The sequence below is a fragment of the Oncorhynchus keta genome, chromosome 1, assembly GCF_023373465.1.
Source record: "Oncorhynchus keta strain PuntledgeMale-10-30-2019 chromosome 1, Oket_V2, whole genome shotgun sequence".
Lineage (NCBI taxonomy): Eukaryota > Metazoa > Chordata > Actinopteri > Salmoniformes > Salmonidae > Oncorhynchus > Oncorhynchus keta.
This window is the reverse complement of record NC_068421.1, coordinates 81,720,492-81,737,254: the sequence shown is the minus strand read 5'-3', so window position 1 is coordinate 81,737,254 and position 16,763 is coordinate 81,720,492. Positions and strand designations below refer to the sequence as shown.

General features: G+C 45.0%; 1 protein-coding gene across 1 annotated transcript in view; it reads left to right on the top strand.

The window, feature by feature from the left end:
• LOC118375277 (collagen alpha-1(XXIV) chain) overlaps positions 1 to 16,763 on the top strand; it is a 237,162-nt gene that overhangs the window by 55,553 nt on the left and 164,846 nt on the right. The window contains exons 6-10 of the mRNA XM_052462099.1: positions 882 to 935; positions 1,603 to 1,656; positions 4,094 to 4,138; positions 4,841 to 4,894; positions 5,469 to 5,513. Of these exons, the coding sequence (XP_052318059.1) occupies positions 882 to 935; positions 1,603 to 1,656; positions 4,094 to 4,138; positions 4,841 to 4,894; positions 5,469 to 5,513 (252 nt within the window). The remainder of the gene's footprint in view (positions 1 to 881; positions 936 to 1,602; positions 1,657 to 4,093; positions 4,139 to 4,840; positions 4,895 to 5,468; positions 5,514 to 16,763) is intronic.

The window sequence follows — 16,763 nt, the reverse complement described above, 5'->3', positions numbered from 1 at the left end:
GATGGTTATTGTGTGGTAAAATAAAACAGGCCATCAGTAGTGATGGACAGGTATTGATGGTAGTTAAGCTTTCTGACGTGTCACCTGGACTCAGTCTAAACATTACACCTCTGTCAAGACAGAAAATAAAACACTGCCTGTATGTGTTTCTCAGTCCTTGAACATGTGGATTGTATGTCATTTCATGTTTAGATGTATGGGTACTCTATGGCCTGTGGAAACATTTAGACTTTCACAGAGGGTAAAGCATAGAATAAACTTGAACTCTGTCTGACATATTATGTTTATAAAGGGAAAAGTATGTCCAAAATACAGTCATGCTTTTGTATAATTTTGTCCCTTTGTTACTATATATGCGTATCCACTGTCTGTATTTCCTCATCTCTGGGGCGGCTATGTAACTCAATCCACATCTATTCAGAGGGTGGGGTTTGGGCTGAAAGAGATGCCTAGGACCCATCCTAACCAATCACAGTTGTCAATATCTCAGTCAGATCTCATTGGCTGTAAGATAACTTACAGAAAGCGATGACAAACTTAAGTCACTGATGAACAGCACAGAGCAGTCAGTCAGAAAGGAGATGAGAAGAGGTGTCTGTAAAGAAGCTCATCCACATTCCCCTCACTGAGGACTGGAGTTGTTTGGGAACCGTACCCTGTGTGAATCAGCCTGTGTGGTTCCCACCGTTACTTTGTTCTTATTGCAAAACACTGTTGGACCTCCTTCTCTTTTAAAGAGATTTAGAGTATGGGAATTGGGTTGTGAACTTTGCCACAGTATAAAGCAGCAGAGATAACATTTTAACTTTGACCCCCCCTGTATGTATTGAAAGGTGCTGCCTGCTATAAATAAGTGCTGACCCTCTGTGTGTCACTGTCAGGGCTCCAAGGGCGATCCAGGACTGTCCCCAGGTCAGGCCCCGTCAGGAGACAAGGTAAACAATCATCTGGTGTAGTCTCCCCCCTCTCCCTTCCTCTCACCCTTCCTCTCTCTCTCTCTCTCTCTCTCTCTCTCTCTCTCTCTCTCTCTCTCTCTCTCTCTCTCTCTCTCTCTCTCTCTCTCTCTCCCTGTCTCTCTCGCTCTCTCTCTCAATTCAATTCAATTCAATTTACTTTATTGACATGGCAAGTTCCTTATTAATTACATTGTCAAATTATACATATATAAAAAACAACAAAAACAATATCAATCAGAACAACAATACATTAAAGCAATGATAGTAGACCAGTGTCAACATGACTGAGAAGGCACATGACTGAGAAGGCACATGACTGAGAAGGCACATGACTGAGAAGGCACATGACTGAGAAGGCACATGACTGAGAAGGCACATGACTTGGTATGAAACTGTTTCTGTTGACCTGCACTCTATCCATCCTCATCCTTTGCTTGTTTGCATGTTTGCCAGCTGCAACTCCCTGTTCAGTCTCTTCTTACCCTTATCTAATATTTCTTAATAGTTAATACATTTAATACATTTCTTTACTTGGCGAATATTGTCATATGAAAAGAGACTTGCTAAGAACGTTTTATTCTACTGTGGTGGAAGAAGGAGGGATCTAACTAATGTTGCTGTCATGGTTTCCTCCCTCTGTTTCCAGGGCGACAGAGGTCCACGAGGTGTTCTAGGTCCAGACGGGTTCGCAGGTCCAATGGTAAGAGTTCAATGGTTAATGGTTAAAACACTGTTATGCAAAAAAAATGAAGTACCTTACTGTAATAGCTGTGCATTAAAATGGGCAAAATTTGCTTTTTAGAAGAAAAAAATATTTCAAATGCAATCATTTTGCTAGGACTGTCTGGAAGGGGTCTGAGTGGGGAGGGGAAAACTGAAAAATATCTGTTATTGGCAGAAAGGTTTGGAACTTTTTTTGTTATTGGTCTATTAACCAATTTACTGCATGGTGATGTCACCATGGAAAGGCGAAACTCCCGCCCATTCAAACCTGCTGATTAGTAAACCACTGATCAAATATTTTTTTTTTACACTTTTATAGGGTTAGTTTCATCAGCTGTTTTACAATATGAATTTTGAATGCACTGGGCCTTTAACCTCTAGCTGTGCCAGAAACAAATGATCTAAGCAACTGGCGTGCCATTGGCTCTTTAAGACATGAATAATGAGAACACTCCTGATCCAAAGAGATTATCCGATATTCAGTTTGAGTTCACTGCATGAGCTTCTGTTCTGAATCTGAGCCATTTCTGCTCACCTCACACACGATTTTCCCACTGTATAAGCCTCCTAAGTGTTACCCACACCTTAAGCAGAGGCTTCCAGCGGTGGTCAGGAATCAGGATAATGTTACACAGCCACAGAGAGCGTCTGTCCCCCCTCTTCAGCCCATCCTGCTCCCGCACTGTCGGGCTGGACACACACACATTCACAGATACACACACACGGGCAGCATAGGGAGGTGGCGTCGCCGCGAGACCTGTCTGCAGCCGAGCTCCCCCGCCAGAACCTGAGAACCACCAGGGCCAAGGGTCATCTTTAAGAGGAAAGGCAGTCTGAGGGAGTTTATGGCCCCGATGACAGGCACACTATCTGATGCCTCTTCAAAAGAGCAAATGGAGTGAGGAGAAGGAGGAAGCAGGGAAGGAACCAATTCAGTTCATACATCAGCGTACACAGCAAAGCTCTCTCTTCAGTCTTCAGTTTAGTCTCAGAGTTAAGAGCGTTTATCGGCCTTCACATACTGTAGCTGGCTGTGGACTGTGACTGCCCCCCTGGTCTTACTCTGTCTATCCCTCAGACCTGGGTTCAAATACTTTAGCTGTGCTTGATTGAGCTTGCCTGTTGCATGGAATCAATAGAAAACACCAAGCAGGCTAAAGCAAACGCTAAAAGTATTTCAAATATTATTGGAACCTAGTTCTACTCTCCATATATCTGTCTGAAGTTGGACTTTACCTTTGCCTCCCAGGAGGAGACAGACAAATGTTTGCATTAGCTGAACCTAATACCCAGCCCATCAACAGTGCCCCGGGAAGGTATTTTCAGAGGAAATGACTGACTTCGGCCGTAACCCTTTACCTCTGAGTGTTGTTTTTTATTGAGTCTTGAGGTTACCGTGTCACAACCTAGGAAACTGTGGAGGAGAAGAAAGGAGCTATGTGGAACGCAGGCCTGCTCTCCTGTCCCAAACAAATATGAGCTATTTGTAGATTCACCGTACTGGCCTCAGAATCACTGATCTACAAATCACCTTGCCCCCCAAGTAACTACTCAGATTTGTGATAAAGGGCCTGTCGAGTGGCGCAGCAGTCACTGCATCGCACTACAGATCTGTGTTTGATCCCGGGCTGTATCACAGCTTGCCACGACCAGGAGACCCATAAGGCGGTGCACAATTGGCCCAGCGTCGTCCGGGATAGGGGAGGGTTTGGCGACTCCTTGTGGCGGGCCGGGCACCTGCAAGCTGACTTCGGTCACCAGTTGTACGGTGTTTGTTCTGACACATTGGTGTGGCTGGCTTCCGGGTTATGCGAGTAGTGTGTCAAGGAGCAGTGCGGCTTGGCAGGGTCGCGTTTCGGAGGACGAATGACTCTCGACCTTCACCTCTCCTGAGTGTTTTAGAGGGGTTCACACACGCCTGCTGACCTGGAGCAGAAAAAGCCTTGCCATGCCCAGACCAGGTCACAAGTAAGTCTCCACACCCTTTCACCCTTGACCTCTGGGGTGGCACCAGACCATGACCTTTAACTGCTAGGGTGACATCAGACTGCTGGGTGCTGGGAAGGAGGAAGGAAGCTCTGGAATGTTCCAGAATCCTTAGACAACACTGGGCGTCCTGTCTCTGAATGATTGTATGGCTGAAATGCACACAGACTGACCTTTGGCTACCTGGCTGTGTATACTGCCTCATACAGACTAAATCATCACAGGTGTACAATCACTCTCTCTACCCACCCCCTCTCTCTCTCTTGCTCTCTCTTTACTGACCCAGATCTTAAGTGTTCAGATATCAGTCAGTATGATTCAGTCAGTCAGGGTTCCTATACTGGATACCTAATTTATTGCAGGTGACATTCTCTTTTCAGTCCTCTTTGTCTCTGGTCATCATGGATGTGTTGTGTTTCTACCTGCAGGGTCCTAAGGGCTATCCAGGGCCATCAGGACAGCCAGGGGAACAGGTGAGTCGTTAGCGTTCATTGGGTCAGAGAGGGTCGTCACCCACATGTCCTAAACCCGCTCCTTTTAGGAACAGGCCAGGTCACTGATCTCAGTATGGTCAACTTTGGGGCTAGAGAATGACACACGCACACCCACACACATCCACACACACACACAGAGAGAGGCACAGGCAGCTCATTAGATGTATAGTCAGGTCCCTTCCTACTCTGTGAGGAAGAAATGTTTCCCCTGTCGACACATCACATCCCAACAGAGTGCTCTCAGGCAGCACGCTGAAATCTGGTGACGTGTTGCGATGACTTCAGCACCAGGTGCCACTCTGTGCCCTGAGGTGATTGGTCAGGGTTCAGGCTGGAACAGGAAGGGGAGGAATTAGAGAGAGAAAAGAAGAGAGTGTTCTGCTACAGTCTGTCTGTACACACCGTCTTTCTGGGTCTCTGCCCACTATGTTACAGTACCAGAGGCAGGAGCCTGGAAGCACAGAGGAGGGGAGGGGGATGGGTGTAGAGAGGGGTAGACACAGTCAGTAGACAGGGCGGCTGGAGGATAGCGGGTAAGAGTGCAGTGGAGTGGCGGGTGAGGGTGAACAGTGCCTGTTTTATTACTAAGCTGGCAGCGTTGGCAAGGGCCAATGTTTCTCTTCTTACATACTGCTCTCTCTTTCTCTCTTTCGCTCTCTCTCTTTCTCTCTTTTTCCACAGGGCATACCAGGACTCCCAGGAGTGACTGGGGCTGCAGGTTACCCTGGCAGGCAGGTGCAGTGAATACTCTCCAGATTCCTCCATCCATCCTCTTGGTTTGACCACATTACCCAGAATTCTAACTGTGCAATATCATATGGCTGTACTCAGAAATGCATATCATGTTCACCTGTCTCTCCCCAAACAACAGTAGTGAGACATTCCTAGTCTCTTAATTAGACTAGTGAAAAAACAATTGACCAATGCTTTTCGCTTGAAGTATTTAGCAAAATAGCTTGAATAATTTTGATTTCTCTCTTTTATTAATTGAAGATTATATAGAAGACAGGTTTTGTATCTGTAAGACAGTGAATGTTTGAACTAAAAGTTCATGCTCAGAAATGCTAACAAGGATCTATAATGTAGCTGAGAGTAAGCTATGACCAGCATGTTTTCTTAGTCTATTTTTACATCTAAGGCAATCAGTCTATCCAATCAAACTATTCATTACTTATCTGTGTAAAACGTACCAATTTATGTGTTTTATGTGTGGAAATATACTGGGAATTGTCCTGTATAACAGAGAGTCTCTCTCTACACTGTTTTGTGTGACAATGCCCTCTTCTCATGCTGCTCTCTTTTGTTGCAGGGTTTGGCTGGGCCAGAAGGTAACCTAGGTCCTAAAGGTGTACGTGTAAGTACAGCTCACTACTTCCTGCCCTCTCCCCTCTCCCCTCTCCCCTCTTCCCTCCACTGCGCTCAGCTCTGTTAGAGGGAATACTTAATTTCCTGAAGGGATTAGACAGTATCAGGCCTGCAGCTTGAGCTGATCCAGAACCTGTGTTATGTTAACAAGGTACTGGCTCCCGCTGCAGAAAATTCAACTGGGACAGGTCTGGGATCTGAGTTTGCTCAGTATATCGTCTGCTCTGTTGCGAGAGCTGCCCATTTCTATCTTCAGGAGGAAGCACAGGCATGCTCTCTCTCTGCTCGAGAACAGAGGGGGGGAATAGAGGAGGGAAGAGATGAGAGAGAGGGTCAGGGAGTGAAGAGAGAGGGTCAGGGAGAGAAGAGAGAGAGGGTGGAGTATAGATATAATGATTTGGAGGAGGGTATGAAGAGGTGGAGGAATAAAAGGAAACACTTGGTTTGCTCTGTTAAAGTATGGGAAGTGTAAGGGGTATCCCTCACAGGTTGTCCTTTGTGTTATGCATACATGATATGTTCATATCAGAGACAGCCTATTAGGAAAAATACAGGACATCTCTGGCAGATTGCCATGGCTAAAGAATGTGGAAAGAGAGAGAGAGAGTAGATGAAAGAGAGAGAGAGAGACAGAGAGAGAGAGAGCGAGAGAGAGATGAGAGAGGAGGAGATGAGAGAGACAGAGAGTAGATGAAAGAGAGAGAGAGACAGAGAGAGAGAGAGCGAGAGAGAGAGATGAGAGAGGAGGAGATGAGAGACAGAGAGAGAGAGAGCGAGAGATGAGAGAGGAGGAGATGAGAGAGAGAGAGAGAGAGAGAGAGAGGATGAGATGAAAGAGAGAACGAGAAAGAGAGAGGAGAAGATGAAAGAGAGAGAGAGAGAGAGGATGAGATGAAAGAGAGAACGAGAGAGAGAGAGAGAGAGAGGAGGAGATGAAAGAGAGAGCGAGAGAGGAGGAGATGAAAGAGAGAGAGAGAGAGAGGAGGAGATGAAAGAGAGAGCGAGAGAGGAGGAGATGAAAGAGAGAGAGAGAGGAGGAGATGAAAGAGAGAGCGAGAGAGGAGGAGATGAAAGAGAGAGCGAGAGAGGAGGAGATGAAAGAGAGGGAGAGAGAGGAGGAGATGAAAGAGAGAGAGAGGAGGAGATGAAAGAGAGAGAGAGAGGATGAGATGAAAGAGAGAACGAGAGAGAGAGAGAGAGAGGAGGAGATGAAAGAGAGAGAGAGAGAGGAGGAGATGAAAGAGAGAGAGAGAGAGAGGAGGAGATGAAAGAGAAAGCGAGAGAGGAGGAGATGAAAGAGAGAGAGAGAGAGGAGGAGATGAAAGAGAGAGCGAGAGAGGGGGAGATGAAAGAGAGAGTGAGAGAGAGAGGAAGAGATGAAAGAGAGGGAGAGAGAGGAGGAGATGAAAGAGAGAGAGAGAGGAGGAGATGAAAGAGAGAGAATGACAGAAAGAATGGAAAGAAAATATGAAGGAAGAGAGAGATAAGAGACAGAGAGATATTTAGTCGTCTCCTGTACATGGTGTATTATTGCTGACTGAAGGAACATGTGATTCTAGTTAGGAAGAAACCAAAACATTGCAGATATGCTGCCAGTCCGCCACTATTCCAGACTGCTGTCTGCTCTTATTATAGAAATCTCCTGTCCCCCACACTGGACTAGACTCTGTCTGCTCTTATTATAGAAATCTCCTGTCCCCCACACTGGACTAGACTCTGTCTGCTCTTATTATAGAAATCTCCTGTCCCCCACACTGGACTAGACTCTGTCTGCTCTTATTATAGAAATCTCCTGTCCCTCACACTGGACTAGACTCTGTCTGCTCTTATTATAGAAATCTCCTGTCCCCCACACTGGACTAGACTCTGTCTGCTCTTATTATAGAAATCTCCTGTCCCTCACACTGGACTAGACTCTGTCTGCTCTTATTATAGAAATCTCCTGTCCCTCACACTGGACTAGACTCTGTCTGCTCTTATTATAGAAATCTCCTGTCCCCCACACTGGACTAGACTCTGTCTGCTCTTATTATAGAAATATCCTGTCCCCCACACTGGACTAGACTCTGTCTGCTCTTATTATAGAAATCTCCTGTCCCCCACACTGGACTAGACTCTGTCTGCTCTTATTATAGAAATCTCCTGTCCCTCACACTGGACTAGACTCTGTCTGCTCTTATTATAGAAATCTCCTGTCCCCCACACTGGACTAGACTCTGTCTGCTCTTATTATAGAAATCTCCTGTCCCCCACACTGGACTAGACTCTGTCTGCTCTTATTATAGAAATCTCCTGTCCCTCACACTGGACTAGACTCTGTCTGCTCTTATTATAGAAATCTCCTGTCCCCCACACTGGACTAGACTCTGTCTGCTCTTATTATAGAAATCTCCTGTCCCTCACACTGGACTAGACTCTGTCTGCTCTTATTATAGAAATCTCCTGTCCCCCACACTGGACTAGACTCTGTCTGCTCTTATTATAGAAATCTCCTGTCCCCCACACTGGACTAGACTCTGTCTGCTCTTATTATAGAAATCTCCTGTCCCTCACACTGGACTAGACTCTGTCTGCTCTTATTATAGAAATCTCCTGTCCCCCACACTGGACTAGACTCTGTCTGCTCTTATTATAGAAATCTCCTGTCCCTCACACTGGACTAGACTCTGTCTGCTCTTATTATAGAAATCTCCTGTCCCCCACACTGGACTAGACTCTGTCTGCTCTTATTATAGAAATCTCCTGTCCCCCACACTGGACTAGACTCTGTCTGCTCTTATTATAGAAATCTCCTGTCCCCACACTGGACTAGACTCTGTCTGCTCTTATTATAGAAATCTCCTGTCCCCACACTGGACTAGACTCTGTCTGCTCTTATTATAGAAATCTCCTGTCCCCACACTGGACTAGACTCTGTCTGCTCTTATTATAGAAATCTCCTGTCCCCCACACTGGACTAGACTCTGTCTGCTCTTATTATAGAAATCTCCTGTCCCCACACTGGACTAGACTCTGTCTGCTCTTATTATAGAAATCTCCTGTCCCCCACACTGGACTAGACTCTGTCTGCTCTTATTATAGAAATCTCCTGTCCCCCACACTGGACTAGACTCTGTCTGCTCTTATTATAGAAATCTCCTGTCCCCCACACTGGACTAGACTCTGTCTGCTCTTATTATAGAAATCTCCTGTCCCTCACACTGGACTAGACTCTGTCTGCTCTTATTATAGAAATCTCCTGTCCTCCACACTGGACTAGACTCTGTCTGCTCTTATTATGGAAATCTCCTGTCCCTCACACTGGACTAGACTCTGTCTGCTCTTATTATAGAAATCTCCTGTCCCTCACACTGGACTAGACTCTGTCTGCTCTTATTATAGAAATCTCCTGTCCCTCACACTGGACTAGACTCTGTCTGCTCTTATTATAGAAATCTCCTGTCCCTCACACTGGACTAGACTCTGTCTGCTCTTATTATAGAAATCTCCTGTCCCCCACACTGGACTAGACTCTGTCTGCTCTTATTATAGAAATCTCCTGTCCCCCACACTGGACTAGACTCTGTCTGCTCTTATTATAGAAATCTCCTGTCCCTCACACTGGACTAGACTCTGTCTGCTCTTATTATAGAAATCTCCTGTCCCTCACACTGGACTAGACTCTGTCTGCTCTTATTATAGAAATCTCCTGTCCCCCACACTGGACTAGACTCTGTCTGCTCTTATTATAGAAATCTCCTGTCCCCCACACTGGACTAGACTCTGTCTGCTCTTATTATAGAAATCTCCTGTCCCTCACACTGGACTAGACTCTGTCTGCTCTTATTATAGAAATCTCCTGTCCCTCACACTGGACTAGACTCTGTCTGCTCTTATTATAGAAATCTCCTGTCCCCCACACTGGACTAGACTCTGTCTGCTCTTATTATAGAAATCTCCTGTCCCCCACACTGGACTAGACTCTGTCTGCTCTTATTATAGAAATCTCCTGTCCCCCACACTGGACTAGACTCTGTCTGCTCTTATTATAGAAATCTCCTGTCCCTCACACTGGACTAGACTCTGTCTGCTCTTATTATAGAAATCTCCTGTCCCTCACACTGGACTAGACTCTGTCTGCTCTTATTATAGAAATCTCCTGTCCCCCACACTGGACTAGACTCTGTCTGCTCTTATTATAGAAATCTCCTGTCCCCCACACTGGACTAGACTCTGTCTGCTCTTATTATAGAAATCTCCTGTCCCCCACACTGGACTAGACTCTGTCTGCTCTTATTATAGAAATCTCCTGTCCCCCACACTGGACTAGACTCTGTCTGCTCTTATTATAGAAATCTCCTGTCCCTCACACTGGACTAGACTCTGTCTGCTCTTATTATAGAAATCTCCTGTCCCTCACACTGGACTAGACTCTGTCTGCTCTTATTATAGAAATCTCCTGTCCCCCACACTGGACTAGACTCTGTCTGCTCTTATTATAGAAATCTCCTGTCCCCCACACTGGACTAGACTCTGTCTGCTCTTATTATAGAAATCTCCTGTCCCTCACACTGGACTAGACTCTGTCTGCTCTTATTATAGAAATCTCCTGTCCCCCACACTGGACTAGACTCTGTCTGCTCTTATTATAGAAATCTCCTGTCCCCCACACTGGACTAGACTCTGTCTGCTCTTATTATAGAAATCTCCTGTCCCTCACACTGGACTAGACTCTGTCTGCTCTTATTATAGAAATCTCCTGTCCCCCACACTGGACTAGACTCTGTCTGCTCTTATTATAGAAATCTCCTGTCCCCCACACTGGACTAGACTCTGTCTGCTCTTATTATAGAAATCTCCTGTCCTCCACACTGGACTAGACTCTGTCTGCTCTTATTATAGAAATCTCCTGTCCTCCACACTGGACTAGACTCTGTCTGCTCTTATTATAGAAATCTCCTGTCCCCCACACTGGACTAGACTCTGTCTGCTCTTATTATAGAAATCTCCTGTCCCCCACACTGGACTAGACTCTGTCTGCTCTTATTATAGAAATCTCCTGTCCCTCACACTGGACTAGACTCTGTCTGCTCTTATTATAGAAATCTCCTGTCCCTCACACTGGACTAGACTCTGTCTGCTCTTATTATAGAAATCTCCTGTCCCTCACACTGGACTAGACTCTGTCTGCTCTTATTATAGAAATCTCCTGTCCCTCACACTGGACTAGACTCTGTCTGCTCTTATTATAGAAATCTCCTGTCCCTCACACTGGACTAGACTCTGTCTGCTCTTATTATAGAAATCTCCTGTCCCTCACACTGGACTAGACTCTGTCTGCTCTTATTATAGAAATCTCCTGTCCCTCACACTGGACTAGACTCTGTCTGCTCTTATTATAGAAATCTCCTGTCCCTCACACTGGACTAGACTCTGTCTGCTCTTATTATAGAAATCTCCTGTCCCTCACACTGGACTAGACTCTGTCTGCTCTTATTATAGAAATCTCCTGTCCCTCACACTGGACTAGACTCTGTCTGCTCTTATTATAGAAATCTCCTGTCCCTCACACTGGACTAGACTCTGTCTGCTCTTATTATAGAAATCTCCTGTCCCCCACACTGGACTAGACTCTGTCTGCTCTTATTATAGAAATCTCCTGTCCCCCACACTGGACTAGACTCTGTCTGCTCTTATTATAGAAATCTCCTGTCCCCCACACTGGACTAGACTCTGTCTGCTCTTATTATAGAAATCTCCTGTCCTCCACACTGGACTAGAGTCTGTCTGCTCTTATTATAGAAATCTCCTGTCCCCCACACTGGACTAGACTCTGTCTGCTCTTATTATAGAAATCTCCTGTCCCCCACACTGGACTAGACTCTGTCTGCTCTTATTATAGAAATCTCCTGTCCCCCACACTGGACTAGACTCTGTCTGCTCTTATTATAGAAATCTCCTGTCCCTCACACTGGACTAGACTCTGTCTGCTCTTATTATAGAAATCTCCTGTCCCCCACACTGGACTAGACTCTGTCTGCTCTTATTATAGAAATCTCCTGTCCCCCACACTGGACTAGACTCTGTCTGCTCTTATTATAGAAATCTCCTGTCCTCCACACTGGACTAGACTCTGTCTGCTCTTATTATAGAAATCTCCTGTCCCTCACACTGGACTAGACTCTGTCTGCTCTTATTATAGAAATCTCCTGTCCTCCACACTGGACTAGACTCTGTCTGCTCTTATTATAGAAATCTCCTGTCCCTCACACTGGACTAGACTCTGTCTGCTCTTATTATAGAAATCTCCTGTCCCTCACACTGGACTAGACTCTGTCTGCTCTTATTATGGAAATCTCCTGTCCCTCACACTGGACTAGACTCTGTCTGCTCTTATTATAGAAATCTCCTGTCCCTCACACTGGACTAGACTCTGTCTGCTCTTATTATAGAAATCTCCTGTCCCTCACACTGGACTAGACTCTGTCTGCTCTTATTATGGAAATCTCCTGTCCCTCACACTGGACTAGACTCTGTCTGCTCTTATTATAGAAATCTCCTGTCCCCCACACTGGACTAGACTCTGTCTGCTCTTATTATAGAAATCTCCTGTCCCCACACTGGACTAGACTCTGTCTGCTCTTATTATAGAAATCTCCTGTCCCCCACACTGGACTAGACTCTGTCTGCTCTTATTATAGAAATCTCCTGTCCCCCACACTGGACTAGACTCTGTCTGCTCTTATTATAGAAATCTCCTGTCCCTCACACTGGACTAGACTCTGTCTGCTCTTATTATAGAAATCTCCTGTCCCCCACACTGGACTAGACTCTGTCTGCTCTTATTATAGAAATCTCCTGTCCCTCACACTGGACTAGACTCTGTCTGCTCTTATTATAGAAATCTCCTGTCCCCCACACTGGACTAGACTCGGTCTGCTCTTATTATAGAAATCTCCTGTCCCTCACACTGGACTAGACTCTGTCTGCTCTTATTATAGAAATCTCCTGTCCCTCACACTGGACTAGACTCTGTCTGCTCTTATTATAGAAATCTCCTGTCCCCCACACTGGACTAGACTCTGTCTGCTCTTATTATAGAAATCTCCTGTCCCTCACACTGGACTAGACTCTGTCTGCTCTTATTATAGAAATCTCCTGTCCCCCACACTGGACTAGACTCTGTCTGCTCTTATTATAGAAATCTCCTGTCCCCCCCACACTGGACTAGACTCTGTCTGCTCTTATTATAGAAATCTCCTGTCCCCCACACTGGACTAGACTCTGTCTGCTCTTATTATAGAAATCTCCTGTCCCCCACACTGGACTAGACTCTGTCTGCTCTTATTATAGAAATCTCCTGTCCCCCACACTGGACTAGACTCTGTCTGCTCTTATTATAGAAATCTCCTGTCCCTCACACTGGACTAGACTCTGTCTGCTCTTATTATAGAAATCTCCTGTCCCTCACACTGGACTAGACTCTGTCTGCTCTTATTATAGAAATCTCCTGTCCCCCACACTGGACTAGACTCTGTCTGCTCTTATTATAGAAATCTCCTGTCCCTCACACTGGACTAGACTCTGTCTGCTCTTATTATAGAAATCTCCTGTCCCCCACACTGGACTAGACTCTGTCTGCTCTTATTATAGAAATCTCCTGTCCCCACACTGGACTAGACTCTGTCTGCTCTTATTATAGAAATCTCCTGTCCCTCACACTGGACTAGACTCTGTCTGCTCTTATTATAGAAATCTCCTGTCCCCACACTGGACTAGACTCTGTCTGCTCTTATTATAGAAATCTCCTGTCCCTCACACTGGACTAGACTCTGTCTGCTCTTATTATAGAAATCTCCTGTCCTCCACACTGGACTAGACTCTGTCTGCTCTTATTATAGAAATCTCCTGTCCCCCACACTGGACTAGACTCTGTCTGCTCTTATTATAGAAATCTCCTGTCCCCCACACTGGACTAGACTCTGTCTGCTCTTATTATAGAAATCTCCTGTCCCTCACACTGGACTAGACTCTGTCTGCTCTTATTATAGAAATCTCCTGTCCCCCACACTGGACTAGACTCTGTCTGCTCTTATTATAGAAATCTCCTGTCCCCCACACTGGACTAGACTCTGTCTGCTCTTATTATAGAAATCTCCTGTCCCCCACACTGGACTAGACTCTGTCTGCTCTTATTATAGAAATCTCCTGTCCCCCACACTGGACTAGACTCTGTCTGCTCTTATTATAGAAATCTCCTGTCCCTCACACTGGACTAGACTCTGTCTGCTCTTATTATAGAAATCTCCTGTCCCCCACACTGGACTAGACTCTGTCTGCTCTTATTATAGAAATCTCCTGTCCCTCACACTGGACTAGACTCTGTCTGCTCTTATTATAGAAATCTCCTGTCCCCCACACTGGACTAGACTCTGTCTGCTCTTATTATAGAAATCTCCTGTCCCCCACACTGGACTAGACTCTGTCTGCTCTTATTATAGAAATCTCCTGTCCTCCACACTGGACTAGACTCTGTCTGCCTGTTCATGTGTCCACTCCACTCCCTGTTAGTTAGGGAGAATAACAATGTTCCTCCCTTTTCTACTCTCTTTTTGGAGGTGATTTGTGAGGTAATGGGGACGAGGCATTATTTGCTACCTCCAGATGAGTATTCTGTTTCATATTGAGTGAGATGTGGACATGACTGATCTGTCTTTGAGGTGGTCATCTCTTAGCCTGTCAGCAAAGAGGGATTCGTAATTAAGAATGTAAATGTTTGAAAGATGCACAGCTTGTACTTTTCTTACTGAGCATGGATAAATGGCCGCAAAGATGGGACTTTTTTTCCAGAGCAGCATGGGTGACCAGTCCACCTGCTGATCTAGCCATGAAACAGACAGAGCTGTTTCAGCTCAATAAGACCAGGATTGATAGCTCCCCTGGCAGAAAGATGGAAGAAAGAGAGAAAGAAGAGGCCGAAAAAGAGAGATCTATCCCTTTCAAATCTGTCCATGATGTCAGACAATGTATCATTAGGCTGAATGATTGACTTTAGGCTAACATTTCAGTGGACTTGCGTGTGTGTACTTATGTGAACACATGCAAATGCCAGCACTAGAATAGGTGAATATCATCATCACTGATCTTTGATTTGCTTAGAACCACGACAGGGTTCCTCTAGCTACATACATTAACTCACCTGAAACGCAGGGCTCAATGAGTTCAAAGACACTACCGGTTCGATGGGCTTCAGATACATCTGCTCAGGTTTTCAACAGTCTGCAGGATGTCACAACTGTTTATCTGTATGTACTGTACCATCAGAGATATGGTGGTTTATAACAGTACCAGTAAAAAGTTTGGACACACCTACTCATTCAAGGGTTGTTCTTTGTTATTACTATTTTCTACACTGTAGAATAATAGTGATGACATCAAAACTATGAAATAACACATATGGAATCATGTAATGCCCAAAAAAGTGTTAAACAAATCAAAATATATTTAATATTTTAGATACTTCGAGGAGCCACCCTATGCCTTGATGACAGCTTTGCACACTCTTGGCATTTTCTCAACCAGTTTTGCCTGGAATGCTTTTCCAACATTCTTGAAGGAATTCCCACATATGCTGAGCAGTTGTTGGCTGCTGCTTTTCCTACACTCTGCAATCCAACTCATCCCAAACCATCTCAATTGGGTTGAGGTCGGGTGATTGTGGAGACCAGGTCATCTGAGGCAGCACTTCATCACTCTCCTTCTTGGTCAAATAGCTCTTACACAACCTGGACGTGTGTTGTGTCTTGGTCCTGTTGAAAACAAATGATTAAGCACAAACCAGATGGGTTGGCGTATCACAGCAGAATGCTGTGGTAGCCATACTGATTAAGTGTGGCTTGAATTCTAAATAAGTCACTGACAGTGTCACCAGCAAAGCACCCCCACACCATCACACCTCCTCCTCCATGCTTCATGGTGGGAACCACACATGCGGAGATCATCCGTTCAGCTACTCTGCGTCTCACAAAGAAACGGTTGGAACCAAAAATCTGATTCACGCAGTCTCCTCTGAGCAAATAATACAGGTCTTCATCAACTTTGCCGTCTCTTTGTGAGATGCAGAGTAGGTGAACGGATGATCTCCACATGCATAGTGCCCACCATGAAGCATGACGTGTCTGTTACTTGAACTCTGTGAAGCATTTGTTTGGGCTGCAATTTCTGAGGCTGGTAACTGTAATGAACTTATCCTCTGCAGCAGAGGTATCTCTGGGTCTTCCTTTCCTGTGGCAGTCCTCATGAGAGCCAGTTTCATCATAGTGCTTGATGGTTTTTGCGACTGCACTTGAATAAACGTTCTTGACATTTTCCAGATTGACTGACCTTCATGTCTTGAAGTAATGATGGACTGTCGTTTCTCTTTCCTTATTTGAGCTGTTCTTGCTATAATATGGACTTGGTCTTTTACCAAATAGGGCTATCATCTGTGTACCACCCCTACCTTGTCACAGCACAACTGATTGGCTCAAATACATTAAGAAGGAAAGAAATTCCACAAATTAACAGGCACACCTGTTAATTGAAATGCATTTCAGGTGACCACCTCATGAATCTCGTTGAGAGAAGGCCAAGAGGGTGCAAAGCTGTCATCAAGGCAAAGGGTGGCTACTTTCAAAGTTTTGATGTCTTCATTATTATTCTACAATGTAGAAAATAGTACAAATAAGGAAATACCCTTGAATGAGTAGGTGTGTCCACAATCTTTTCACTGGTACTGTACATATATAGGATTTTCATTTGAGCCAGTTTGCTACACGAGGAAAATAATCCTGCAGAAACTGGAAATGTAAATTTTGGTGTGGGGGGGATATAGTTAATATACATGTTTTATAGGGGTTGATACAATTTTAGTAAGGGAAAATCAAGTCTGACATTTCATAGTGTATATTACAAATTTCAGAAGCCTTTTTAAACCTTGCACGAAAGTTCTCCGGCAACAGGGTGATCAAATTGAGATCCTACATCTGTAAGTACTGTACCATCAGATATATGGTGATTTATCTCTGTGTGTGCTGTACTGCAGGTTCATCAGCATTCCTGTTAAACTTCCACTGTCTGTGGGTGACTGATGAATGTTCAGTTCAGTACAGCTATGCTACAGTTCAGTAACGCCCCCTGTCCTAATCCATCAATAGACAAAGTAAAGACATGTTTCAGGTTTCAGCTTTTACTAGTCATATGTACAGGATACACTGGCCAA